The sequence below is a fragment of the Nerophis lumbriciformis genome, linkage group LG24, assembly GCF_033978685.3.
Source record: "Nerophis lumbriciformis linkage group LG24, RoL_Nlum_v2.1, whole genome shotgun sequence".
Taxonomy (NCBI): Eukaryota; Metazoa; Chordata; class Actinopteri; order Syngnathiformes; family Syngnathidae; genus Nerophis; species Nerophis lumbriciformis.
The window spans coordinates 11,632,814-11,647,761 of NC_084571.2; the positions used below are offsets into that span (position 1 = coordinate 11,632,814).

At 40.0% G+C, this 14,948-nt stretch overlaps 1 protein-coding gene across 2 annotated transcripts in view; it reads right to left on the bottom strand.

The window, feature by feature from the left end:
* cacna1ha (calcium channel, voltage-dependent, T type, alpha 1H subunit a) overlaps positions 1 to 14,948 on the bottom strand; it is a 347,520-nt gene that overhangs the window by 140,465 nt on the left and 192,107 nt on the right. For both annotated transcript variants that reach the window (XM_061981581.2, XM_061981580.2), the window contains exons 8-10: positions 13,904 to 13,996; positions 7,450 to 7,688; positions 2,823 to 3,343 (exon numbers count right to left, since the gene is read on the bottom strand). In XM_061981581.2, coding sequence (XP_061837565.2) covers positions 2,823 to 3,343; positions 7,450 to 7,688; positions 13,904 to 13,996 — 853 coding nt within the window. The remainder of the gene's footprint in view (positions 1 to 2,822; positions 3,344 to 7,449; positions 7,689 to 13,903; positions 13,997 to 14,948) is intronic.

A 14,948-nucleotide genomic window follows, 5' to 3' on the forward strand; every position in this document is an offset into this window, starting at 1 on the left:
CTTTTTTTTTTTTTACTTGACACATGCTGATTGTTAGCATGCTAGCTCTTTTAGCTAATTTGTAGGCATACACATACAATTCTAATATTTTGTTATTTCAGGCATGTAAACTGTTAGCATGCTAACATTATTATAGGCAATTTTAAGCTCATTTCGCAGGTACACACCTCCCGGTCAAATAAACTATATTGCCAAAAGTATTTGGCCACCTGCCTTGACTCACATATGACCTTGAAGTGCCATCCGATTCCTAACCCCTAGGGTTCAACATGATGTGGGTCCACCTTTTGCAGCTATTACAGCTTCAACTCTTCTGGGAAGGCTGTTCACAAGGTTGCGGAGTGTGTTTATAGGAATTTTCCACCATTCTTCCAAAAGCGCATTGGTGAGGTCACACACTGATGTTGGTCAAGAAGGCCTGGCTCTCAGTGTCCGTTCTAATTCATCCCAAAGGTCAGGTTCAGGTCAGGACTCTGTGCAGGCCAGTCAAGTTCATCCACACCAGACTATGTCATCCATGTCTTTATGGACCTTTCTTTGTGCACTGGTACACGGTCATGTTGGAAGAGGAAGGGGCCTGTTCCAAACTGTTCCCACAAAGATTGGGAGCATAGAATTGTCCAAATTGTTTTGGTATCCTGAAGCATTCAAAGTTCCTTTCACTGGAACTAAGGGGCCAAGTGATTAGGACACCTAATTATGATCATTTGGATGGGTGGCCAAATACTTTTGGCAATATAGTGTATGTTGCTAGTTGACACATGCTAAGTGTTAGCATGTTAACATTAGCTGATCGCCGATCAGTTAAAAAAGGGAAGTATCGCCCACCGATCCGATCCCATGATCGGGATAGGGACATCCTTAGTTGGACTGGTTGACAAGTGCTCTGGCATGAAGTACTGTATACCCCAGGCATTATTTGACATGATATTGTTCGTATGCGAGGCTTCGGTGACGAGACTTGGCAAGACGGATGAAGCCAGAAATCTAGGAGGACTTTGTGGGGCATAGAAAGACCAACAGAACTGACTGGAATTTCAAGGTCGCCAGTTCCCAAAGCTGTGGCCGAGGGTACACGTGATCTGGCTGACCGCTCGGAAACCTCAGGGAGACCAGAAAAGGGTCTTCCCCAAGCTCTTCTTACAAAGCCGTGCATAGGATTTTCCAGATTATCTTGGTAAAAATAACTGGGTTTCCATGGAAACTAAACATTCCTGCCAAATCTCTGGTCTTCAGTCCTGACCTGTAACTGCAGTTCTATCAAGGAGAAGGTAAGGCAATGAAGAACGCTTCGAAGAAAGAACTGCTTGTCCGAAGGACAGGAAGTTACTCCGATTAATGTTCTCTTTTAAACATGAAGAAACATAAACATATGTCTAAACCAAAGACACATTTAAATACGAAAGGCTAAACTAGATTCTAGTATCCACTAGACCGATACTACCCTTGGTATCAATTTATGAATCGATCTGTCTTGCCTATGGATGGGTACCATTCATTTTTGAACCGATAGGATACCAATTCCTAGCATTGATACCGGCACCGATTCAGTACTTTTGTTTGTGTTTATAAATAATGTTTTTAAAAACAACATTTCATTTTTCTATTCCAACATTTAGAAATGAGCTGATTATTAGTTGTTTTACTGTCACGTTCCTGAGTCTTTTCAGTAGGTTTCAATGACAGTTGCAAGTCCAAGGCGTTAGATGGCAGTAGCGTGTAGTTTGTGTTGGCTAGTCCGTTCAGTCTTTGCTGTCTAGTCTTCTGTTGCGCCCCAAAAAGTGTTAATACTGTAAGTATTGCACCGGCACCAGCTGTTTGATTGTAGCGTGCCTCTTGGTCGTAGTTGTCATGGACACATTTGGAGGTGTTGAAATGTAAAATCGCTAATGCTAATCCATAGCATGTCAATAGCAAAGCCAACGTATATTAGCGTCGAGCTAGCGCATTTTTTTGGGAAAAGTGGAGCCTTTTTCACTTTTTCGAGTCGATTTCTTTGTTGGCATTGAAAATAGCAACATTGCCTCCACGTAGTTTGGCTGAGTCCGCTCTCAGTGCTGCTGGAGTGATCCCCAAGGGTCGAAGTAGTGCGTAGGGGCAGCTGAGTCGTCACTTGTAACGTGGCGTCATTGGATTTTACATGAATTAGTCGTTGCCAAAAAAGTACCGGATTCGCTGTCTATCCCTAGGCTTGCCCTTAGCGGAGGTCGCTGGGCAGCAACTGGGCAGCCTAACAATTGTTGTCACGTCATACCCGCTCTAACTCTTAATTAATCCACTTTTAAATATTTGCTTGATTTCTTCCGCTTCCATCCAAACTTCTTAACTTTACCAAGCCCTTAGTTCTTGTGTCGTTGCAAGCTCGTTCAACGGCTATCTTCACTAGTAGCTTTCTCTGTGTAACATGTTTAGCATCATCCTCCATTGGTGATATTAACAATAATATTTATCAATTATTAGCTGGAGAATTATCGACTGAGGGGAGCCACTCGGTTGTAGGCGATACCACACTTGCCAACCCTCCCCAATTTTCCGGGAGACTCCCGAATTTCAGTGCCTCTCCCGAAATTCTCCCGGGACAACCATTCTCCCGAATTTCTCCCGATTTCCAGTCGGACTTAAATCTCCCGAATTTGGAGGTCTCAAGGTTGGCAAGTATGGGCGATACAGTTAACTGCTGGAGTAAACGTTTAAAGATGTGGATGGTTCCGTGAGAACGGGAAATGTAAGACCTGGTTTCCTGCGAAGGCCATCCCTAAAGTGCATTCAGCTTCAAACTGCCCTCGTATGATTCTGCCATGTTTGCGGGTGTGGCTTCTTACTGTGTTGTCCTACGAGCTGGTAGAGCTTGGTCAGCTTGTCAGCGTGTTCCGACGCGGGGTGGTTCGGCGGATGCGGCTCCGGACTGTGGCCCCCCTGCTGGGAGTGAGGCGGCGGCGTCTTGCTGCTGTAGCTGCAAACGAAGGACGGCAGGATGGTGGGGTAGTTCATGCCGCCGTTCAGTCTCCTCAGCAAGGCCCCCATGCCTTGGCTGACCACCGACTGACCGCCGCTGTTCCCGTTAGAACTCCTTTGACCGACAGGGAGCGACTTCATCTCTAGCTCCTCCGCTCCTCCGGCGACTCCTTCTCCGTCTGAGTGTTCGGCGCTAGTGGCGCCCATAGCGTGCTGGCCGCCGTTGGTGAGCCGGCAGTGGTGGTGCTGATGGTGTTGCAACAGGTTGTGGATGGGTCTCAACCACCGAGCGCTACCTGGGCCTCTGCTGGAGCCGGGGCCGTGTCCGTTACCTCCAGCGGTACCGCCTCCGCCACTGCCGTTAGGGTTCACCTTTTTACGACGTTTACTGGGGGGAGGAACACAAAAATGGTCACCGACACGGAACACAAATGCCCTTCATTAAGAGATGTTGGAGGATCTTTTTCTTTGTTTTTTGAACACAATCATCTCAAGTAGTGTGAAGACTTTTCATTTCCAAACATTCATAATAATTATAATTAGGACTGTCGAAAAAAACAAGTTTACTCTTGTGATTGATGGCAAAAAAGTATTGCCTTAATTGTGTATGAACGCAGATTAATCACTCCATTTATTTTGACCCCACATGCTCCTTTATTTTAACCGTGGATGTTACCTGAAACCAGTGCAAAGATTTTAAAAATATATTCTTCTTTTCTACCCCCTTTGTGTATTTTTCCCAATATTTTTGCTGGCGTTTTTTTTATTTTATTTTCCACCTTTTTTTCAATTTTTTCCCTTTTTTTCATTTCCCCCTTTTATCCATGTATCCCCTTAATGTAAATTTTTCACCTTTTTTCCCATATTGCACCGCTTCCCCCGCCCCGTTTTTTCCTTTTGTCCTTTTCCCCCCTTTTCATTTCCACTTGTTTTAATTGCCCCCCTTTTTTAAGTAGATCCCCTTTTTTCAATTCCCCCTTTTTTCATGTTTACCCTTTCTCATTTCACCCCATTTTTTTTTCATTTTCCCCCTTTTTATTTTCTCTTTTTTTTTATTTACCCCTTTTCTGTTTTCCTTGTTTTTTATATTTTCAACCTTTTTTAATTTCCATCTTTTTAGTTTCGCACCTTTTTAAAGTTGTTCCCCTTTTTTCACTTTCCCCTCGTTTTCATTTCACCCCAATTTGTTTTTTCATTTTCCCCCCTTTTTTATTTTTTCCACCTTTTTTCATTTCCCCCTTTTTCATTTTCTCTCTTTTTTCATTTCCCCCCTTTCTAAATTCCCCTCCCCTTTTTCCCCCCTTTTTTAATTTCCCCCTTTTTTAATTTTCTTTTTTTTTTCATTTTACCCTTTCTTAATTTGTTTCTCTTTTTTTAAATTTGTTCCACATTTTTTAATGTGCCCCTTTCGCCCCTATTTTCACCCCTTTTTGAATACCCTCCCTTTCTTTTCCCCCATTAACTAAAAATGTTTCCCATTTCTAATTCTCCCCACTTTTTTCACGTTTTCCTCTATGTTTCCAGTTTAAGGGTGAACGATGCTAACAACAACACGGCGGCTAATCTTGGCGGTATCTTCACCACAGTTGACCAACTTGTCGATGCACTACATCAGGGGTGTCAAACTCAAATACAGAGTGGGACAAAATTTAAAACTGAACAAAGTCGCTGGCCAAGGTTGAACAAATTAACCTTTTAATAGGGACCCAAACAAGTTTTGCATTGAATATTGAACAAGCAAGGCTTATATAACTTTATAGTGACATGCAAAATTGAGTTTCAAATAATAATAATAATAATAAAAAAATATCAATGGCATATCAAATACAATTTAAATAAAAATGTAATGCCTCTTTTCTATTTGCAGCCTTCTGAGGTAAATATCAACATTAACTTTTTCCACAGGCTAATAAATTTGAAAATAAAATAACAATGAATAAACCAACCATTCAGGACTTTAAACCGCTCAGTTTGCAACACACTGATCTAATCGGATGTGCCCAAGCCAGATACCTGCCATCTTTTCTTGGATGGTAGGTAGTTCATTAATGTCGGGGCTCGGGCTTTGAGCTGAAGCATCTTTCATTATCGAACAAAGTTGTTCATCAGTCATTATATCTCGTAATCCACCCGGACCACAGTCTTGGGGGCGTGCTTTAAAGGCACTGCGTTTATCGTCCTCCACGAGCTGTCGTCACGTCTGCTTTTCATCCATTCCAACAACGTGCCAGCCAGATCACAAAATATGTGCGACTTCAGCACGCACACACACGTAAATGCAAACGCATACTTGGCCAACAGCGATACAGGTTACACTGAGGGTGGCCGTAAAAAAACTTTAACACTGTTAGAAATATGCACCACACTGTGAATCCACACCAAACAAGAATGACAAACACATTTCGGGAGAACATCCGCACAGTAACACAACATAAACACAACAAAACAAATACCCAGAATCCCATGCAGCCCTAACTCTTCCGGGCTGTAATATACACCCCCGCTACCACCAAATCCCCCACCCCTACGTGCATCGGTTGAGGCGGGCGGGGTTGGCGAGGCGTCTTCAACTCCTGCCTCGTCAATAACACATCTCCACTTTGGCGAGCCTTTGACCTGAGCGATGCTAAAATACAAGACGAAGCAGTACTCCATGGGACTCGGCGCCACACGTAATGCTAACAAGGCCGCTACCAGCTATCAGCAGCTAAGTGAGATTTACTCAGTTGATGCACTTTATCTTTGACATTATCAGCTCCACTAGACGTTGGTGAGCCTTTGACGTGATGTGGAATGACAACGCGGGACACTCAATGCTAACACCACAGAATGCTAACAACACGGCTAATGGTCGTAGCTGCCACTGCCAAGTTGACCAACTTATGCCCGTGGTTTCAGCACTTGGAAGCCTAGTTCTGATTTAGAGGAAGTACCAAAGTTGTGATGAAGTACACTATATTGCCAAAATTATTTGGCCACCTGCCTTGACTCACATATGAACTTGAAGTGCCATCCAATTCCTAACCCATAGGGTTCAATATGATGTGAGTCCTCCTTTTGCATCTATTACAGCTTCAACTCTTCTGGAAAGGCTGTCCACAAGGTTGCGGAGTGTCTTTACAATAATTTTTTTCACCATTCTTCCAAAAGCGCATTGGTGAGGTCACACACTGGTGTTGGTCAAAAAGGCCTGACTCTCAGTCTCCGTTATAATTCATCCCAAAGGTGTTCTATCAGGTTCAGGTCAGGACTCTGTGCAGGCCAGTCAAGTTCATCCACACCAGACTCTGTCATCCATGTCTTTATGGACCTTGCTTTGTGCACTGGTGCACAGTCATGTTGAAAGAGGAAGGGGCCCGCTCCAAAGTGTTCCCACAAGGTTGGGAGCATAGAATTGACCAAACTGTTTTGACATCCTGGAGCATTCAAAGTTCCTTTCACTGGAACTAAGGGGCCAAGCCCAACTCCTGAAAAACAACCCCACACCATAATTCCTCCTCCACCAAATTTCACACTCGGCACAATGCAGTCTGAAATGTGGCGTTCTCCTGGCAACCTCCAAACCCTGACTGGTCCATCAGATTGCCATATGGAAAAGCGTGTTTTATCACTCCAGAGAACACGTCTCCAATGCTCTAGAGTCCAGTGCTTTACACCACTGCATCCCACACTTTGCATTGGACTTGGTGATGTATGGCTTAGATGCAGCTGTTCGGCCATGGAAACCCATTCCATGAAGCTCTCTGCGTACTGTATGTGGGCTAATTGGAAGATCACATGAAGTTTGGAGCTCTGTAGCAACTGACTGTGCAGAAAGTCAGCCACTTCTTGGCACTTCAGCATCAGCTGACCCCCCTCTGTCAGTTTACGTGGCCTACCACTTGGTGGCTGACTTGATGTTGTTCCCAAACTCTTCCATTTTCTTATAATAAAGCTGACAGTTGACTTTGGAATATTTAGGAGCGAGGAAATTTCACGACTGGATTTGTTGCACAGGTGGAATCCTATGACAGTTCCATGCTGGAAATCACTGAGAGTGGCCCATTCTTTCACAAATGTTTGTAGAAACAGTCTCCATGCCTAAGTGCTTGATTGTATACACCTGTGGCTGGGCCAAGTGATTAGGACACCGGATTCTCATCATTTGGATGGGTGGCCAAATACTTTTGGCAGTATAGTGTATTTCCAGGTAGTGCTTATGTTGTAGTGGCCGGGTGACAACCATAGCAATGTTGCTTGGAGGATCCTCCAGGCTACCACATGCTGTATATTGGGTGAAAGGAGCGTCGAGGTGACTATATGGGTGTTATTTCATGGTTAAATACCTCAAATTACGTAAAAACAATGTTTATTTTAGGCTCCGACTATGCAAATATTAGATTATTTTCGTATAATCCTATTTATCGGACTTTCGCTTACCGCGGTCAGGCCTGGAGGTGGGATTTTTAGAATGCATTTTATTCGAGCACACCTTTCCGGAAGCTTATATCTGACCTGTGCCAGCCGGAGTACACCCTCTGCAGTCGGCGCGTGAGCTTGCGATACAGGTGACTGATGTAGCGCAGCATCTCCTCGTAGCACGAGCCCGGCTCGCTGTAGCTGGCCAGCGTGGAGTCGTTGGACATGTAGCGAGCGCGCTGCTCCCGCATCAGGGCGTTCTCGCGCTGCTTGGTCTCGGAGAACTGGGTGGCGATGACCACCAGGCACAAGTTGATCATGAAGAAGGAGCCCACCTGGTCGGCGACGTGGAGACGAAGAAGAAGCTCGGTGAGAAGCAAATAAAGCTGAAATGCTATCTGGAAAATGAACGTAAACAAAAAAACAATAACAAGTACATAAAGCAGGGGTGTCAAAACTATGACCCGCGAGAGTTGTCAATTCATTTTAAAAAGTAAGATAATGTGTTGCCACCTTACCACCACCCTGCTAACAAAGTAATTACTACAGGTCCATGACCACTTATCATAGTTATACGACCCAATGCAAACAACCTTCCCTAGTCATGGTGCAAAAAACATTATTGACAGACATGGTCACACTTGACACGACATATAACAATTTGTGGATATCATACAAAAACGTTCATTCACCATGAAAAAAGTCAGAATTACACCTATTTAAAAGCAAAGCATGATGGGAAAATGCAAAACAATCTCCACACTTATCCATGTTTGGCACATTTTAGCTGCTTGATATTTCTGATTGATTACAAAACTTTAAGGAGGTCGTCCAAGAAGTAAACTTTCACACACTCCTAATATACAATTGTATTAATTATGAATTATACATTCATTCAACTATTATGATACAATATATATACATCTATATACATGTATATGTATATATATATATATATATATATATATATATATATATATATATATATATATATATATGTATATATATATATATATATATATACATATATATATATATATATATATATATATATACATATATATATATATATATATATATATATATATATATATATATATATATATATATATATATATATATATATATATATACACACATATATAGTCGAGGTTTCTGTGGTTTATCCGTTATACAGTGCTCGATATACAGAATATACGTTAGCTCAGGAAAAAACACAAAGGCTATATCATCCCTACAAGCCTAAAATCCCCTGAAGAGAAAGGAAACCTGTGAAACAGGCTTGTAGGGATGAAATAGCCTCTGTGTTTTTTCCTGACCTACCGTGTATATATACATATATACAGTATATACATACATACATACATCTATTTACATATTAATATACATACATACAGGTATATATATAATTATTATAATTGGATATTAACAATATGTAAAAATTGAACTTCTACCTTGTTTACTTCCGTGACAACCTCCTTAAAAGTTTGTAATCAACCATAAATATCAAGCATGGATACATGTGGAGAGAGTGTTTTGCATTTTTCCCATCATGCATAGTAATGGATGTAATGGGTGTAATTTAGAAAATGTTGATGGTGTTTGGACATTTTTTTTATCATAACATCCACAAAGTTCAGTGAGCAGGTTGTGTCATGTGTGACCATGTGTGTTGACCTTTATGGTCGTTGCATTTATTTATTTAATTTTTTTTGCACCATGACTTGGGAAGGTTGTTTGGGTTGTGTCATATAGGTGCTTTAATTTCACAGCTCTTTCACGGGTCATCGATCAGATTTACTCACATTGTCCACCAGGTGGCAGCAAACATGTAGCGTTCAGAAACTGTCTGCTTTTTGAAGATTAGTTCGCTTTGTTGAACTTGTGACTTTTTTTCTGGACACCCCTCTGGGGGTATCGTTTGATCGGTCAAATGATACCTCCAGATGAGCCCTCTCAGTGCTGCTGGAGTGATCGCCAAGTGCAAAAAGCACTGGGTCGGGATGTGGCGCCGTTGGATTTTACGTAAATTTGATGGGTGCCAAAAAAGTATTAGATTCAGTACCCATCCCCAATTACGGTAATGCCTGAAATGGCCGAAGTCCTGTAAATAATACATGTTATTATGCATGTCACACTCACAGTGTGTCCACAAAACGGCGTTGGAGGTTTTTGGATGCTTTTTAGAGGGCTTTCAAGGCGGAACAGCCCCACATTATTATCCACCTCTTACTAGCAGTTGTTTACTGTTTAGAATATAAGGTGTGTGGACGATGGGCAACATTTTTATTTTTTTTTAAAGTGACGTTTTCCTTCAAAAAGCCTGACCTAGGAGCTCGGTAACAACGTTTGGACGTATCTTGTTGTCATGGCGACGTGAGCAACATTACCTCATCGTCAACTTTCTTCCAGGCTATAAAACAAGCAGTTGATGGAAAAAAAACAAAAAACAAACTGTCATAAAAAGGATAATGAAAGTCACTATTTAATTAAGATACAAGCGGTGGAGCTAGCAAATGATGATAACGAGGCCGACATCTATTATCATAGTGACATGATAACGTCATAAATCATGACATGGGTGAATTTATTAAACGGGCTATTGGGATCATCGATCAAAATGCTAATGTGACATATGTGTTAATAATTTCATCATTTTTTAAACTATTTTCTTTGACTTTTTCTATAATTCGTCATTACTTTAGCAGCCTCATTTCCCCCCGAATTTGTGTCCCTCTATTCTCCAAACGCCTAAAACGAGCTTTTACATCAAACGACAGGCTGCAAAAATAGGACTTCATCTTTGAAAAAGAACCCTCTCTGAAGCGCGATAAGGACGACATCATATCCACGACATCATATACACGACATCATAAACAGGACAGCAGACTTGCTTGCGGCGCCGTTTAGAAAAAACAGGGTTATTTCGGGTTTTTCCAGGGAGCTGAGATGCAGGCGCACAAAGCATATCTTTCAGGGGGGGCGACGTGTCAAATGTATGCAAATTGGCACGGAATTCAAACCGCAACACTGCAGAGCGATACGGCGCTGAGTGGTATCAAACAAACATGTGTTTCTGTAAGTGTGGAGTGCAATGTTTGTGTCTGCTGTCTAAAAGAGAGCTCAATGCATTCTGTATCAATCAAACAGGGGTGTCCCGCTCCGATAGTGATATCAGATATCGGTCTGATGTCAGCTAGTATCAGACGATAGCGTCTTGTATCTAAAATGAGCGGTGCAAGCAGCAGTGCAGAGTGTTTACTTGTGTCTGACATCATGTGTGATACGTGCAGTATCACAGAGTGTTTACTTGTGTGAGATATCATGTGCAATAAAAGCAGTCCCGCAGAGTGTTTACTTGTGTGTGATATCATCTGCGATACGAGCAGCTTCGCAGAGTTTTTACTTGTGTGTGATATCATGTGCGATACATGCAGTCCCGCAGTGTTTACTTGTGTGTGATATCATCTGCGATACAAGCAGTCCCACAGAGTGTTTACTTGTGTGTGTGATATCATGTGCGATACAAGCAGTTTCGCAGAGTGTTTACTTGTGTGTGATATCATGTGCGATATGTCCAGTCCTGCAGAGTGTTTACTTGTCCGTAATATCATGTGAAATACGAGCAGTCCCGAAGAGTGTTTACTTGTGTGTGATATCATGTGCAATACAAGCAGTTCCGCAGTCTTTACTTGTGTGTGATATCATGTGCGATACGAGCAGTCCCGCAGAATGTTTACTTGTGTGATATCATGTGCGATACGAGCAGTCCCACAGAGTGTTTACTTGTGTGTGTGATATCATGTGCGATACAAGCAGTTTCGCAGAGTGTTTACTTGTGTGTGATATCATGTGCGATATGTCCAGTCCTGCAGAGTGTTTACTTGTCCGTAATATCATGTGAAATACGAGCAGTCCCGAAGAGTGTTTACTTGTGTGTGATATCATGTGCGATACGAGCAGTCCCGCAGAATGTTTACTTGTGTGATATCATGTGCGATACGAACAGTCCCGCAGAATGTTTACTTGTGTGATATCATGTGCAATACAAACAGTCCTAGAGAGTGTTTACTTGTGTGTGATATCATGTACAATAAAAGCAGTCCCGCAGAGTGTTTACTTGTGTGTGATATCATGTGCGATATAAGCAGTCCCGCAGAGTGTTTACTTGTGTGTGATATCATGTGTGATACAAGCAGTCAAGAACAAAAATAAGACCATGAACAAGTACAAGACCAAGAATAAGACGATGAACAAGAACAAGAACAAAAGGATGAACAAAACCAAAAAAAGACAATGAACAAGAACATGAACCAAACATTGAACAAAAACAAGACAAGACGATGAATATTAACAAGAACAAAACGATGAACAAGAACATAACGATGAACAAAAAATAAGACAAACAAAAACAAGACAATGAACAAAAACAAGACGAACAAGAACAAGACGATGAACAAGAAAAAGACGACGAACAAGAACAAGACGATATTCAAAAGAAAGATTAACAAAAACAAGATGATAAACAAGAACAAGACAATGAACAAAAACAAAAACAAGACGATAAACAGCAACAAAAACTAGATGATGAACAAGAACAAGACGATGAACAAGAACAAAAACAAGACAATGAACAAGAACAAGACGATGAACACAAACAAGAAATAGATGATGAACAAGAACAAAATGCTGAACAAGATTAAGACAATGAAAAAGAACAAGACGATGAACAAGAACACAACGATGACCAAAAACAAGACAAACAAAAACAAGATGATGAACATCAACAAGAACAAGACGATGAACATAAACAAGACAATGAAAAAAACAAGACGATGAACAAGAACAAGATGATGAACAAGAAAAAGACGATAAACAAGAACAAGACGATGAACAAAAACAAGAACAAGATGGTAAAAAAACCAAGATGATGAACAAAAACAAGAGGATGACCAAAAACAAGACGATGAACAAGACAAAAACAAGACGATGAACAAGAACACAACGATGACCAAAAACAAGACAAACAAAAACAAGATGATGAACATCAACAAGAACAAGACGATGAACATAAACAAGACAATGAAAAAAACAAGACGATGAACAAGAACAAGACAATGAACAAGAACAAAAACAAGACGATGGACAAAAACAAGACGATGAACAAAAACAAGATGATGAACAAGAAAAAGACGATAAACAAGAACAAGACGATGAACAAAAACAAGAACAAGATTGTAAAAAAACCAAGATGATGAACAAAACCAAGAGGATGACCAAAAATAAGACGATGAACAAGACAAAAACAAGATGATGAACAAAAACAAGACAATGATCAAAAACAAGACGATGAACAAAAACAAGAACAAGACGATAAACAAAAGACAAGGACAAGACAATGAACAAAAACAAGATGATGAACATGAACATGAACAAGAACAAGACGATGAACATAAACAAGACGAAGAAAAAAAACAAGATGATGAACAAGAACAAGACGATGAACAAAAACAAGAACACGATGGTAAAAAAGACGAACAAAAATAAGACGATGAACAAAAACAAGACTATGAACAAGAACAAGACAGTAAAAAAAACTAAATGATGAACAAAAACAAGACGATAAAGAAAAACAAGATGATGAACAAAAACAAGATAATGAACAAGAACAAGACGATGAACAAAAACAAGAACAAGATGGTAAAAAAAAGACGAACAAAAACAAGACGATGAACAAAAACAAGACGATGAACAAAAACAAGACGATGAACAAGAACAAGACGGTAAAAAAAACCTATTTGATGAACAAAAACAATTTGATGAACAAAAAGAAGATGATGAAAAAGAAAAAAAAGAAGATGATGAACAAAAAGAAGATGATGAACAAAAACAAGATGATGAAAGAACAAGACGATAAACAAAAACAAGAACAAGACAATGAACAAGAACAAGACAATGGTCAAAAAAAAGATGATGAACAAGAGCAAAAGGAAAACAAACAAAAAGAAGACGGTGAACAAAAAGACGATGAGCAAAAACAAGATGATGAACAAGAACAAAAACAAGAAGAACAAAAACAAGACGATGAACAAAAACAAAACGATGAACAAGAACAAGACGATGAACAAAAACAAGAACAAGACGATGAACAAGAACAAGACGATGAACAAAAACAGATCAAGACGATGATCAAAAAACAAGAACAAGACGATGAACTAGAACAAGACGATGGTCAAAAACAAAACGAGGAACAAGAACAAGATGATAAACAAAAACAAGACAATAGACAAGAACAAGATGAACAAGAACACGACGATGAACAAAAACAAGACGATGATCATGAACAATAATAAATAATGTATGTGTGATTCCTGTTGATATCGTACCAGATCAATATCAGTATCGGCCAACACACAAGGCTCCGAATAATGGTCATGGTATGGCAGGTGAAAAAGTATTGGGACACCCGTGTCATTTATATATCCTTTTGTCTGACTGATATCATCTGAGGGCAAGTTGGTGAAAAGAAACAAGACGGCGTGTTACTTACAATAATGAGCAGTATAAAATATACAAAATTGTAGAAGGAATGAGCATCCATGACATAGTACATGATATCCACCCATCCTTCCAGCGTGATGACCTGTGGAGAGAGGAGAAGGTGTGTTATTTATTACCAGGAAGTGCACACCTGCAACCTTAAAACATCTTTGCAATTTATTGTTTCTGCCAGCCATGTTACAACTAACCTTATTCTTTATGTGCTAGTGTGTGTGTGTGTGTGTGTGTGTGTGTGTGTGTGTGTGTGTGTGTGTGTGTTCTTGTATTTCCACCCTTCTGGAGACATCAACAAGGAAAAGTAGCTTCCATATGAGTTTGGACATAAATCATGGTCCCAATACGGAAAAGCATTGCATCTAATAGAGAATGTCTCATTTGCACCCCTGGTGGTGAAAAATATCAAAATGAGGGTGGTCCCAAAAGGAGGGATTTTTCAAATTGACTGTGTGTCGCTTTGTCCCCTCTGGTCAACATATGAAATAACAAGTGTGTGTACGGAATTGAAATGCGCTCCCTTTTGCCAAAATGTATTTAAAACAAATAAATATGTATATAGAGACATACTGTAATAACTTGAAGTAAATAATGAAAATTAAAAAAACACTTAAAAAATGAATTAAAAAATAAACTAAAAGCAGTCTTTTTCTCACAATGTGTCGACTTTTTTTATAATAAAATTGGTAACAATTTCTGATATTATTTCTGTTTCTGTAATATTGCAATATTTTCTCATAAAAGTATAACTTTTTCATGTAAAAGTATTACTTTTTAATGCAAAATGGTGACATTTGTCATAAAATTCTGACTTTTATCACAATATTGCCAATTTTTTTGTTGTTCTTGTAAAATAGTGAACATTTTTTGGAGTAAAATGAGGACTTTTGTCATAATTTTACAGAGTAAAATTCTGATTATTATTATGCAGCTGATATAGGCTCCAGCACCCCCCCGCGACCCCGGAAGGGACAAGCGGTAGAAAATGGATGGATGGATGGATTATGATATTGCCAAAATGTTTACGTTTTCTTATAAAA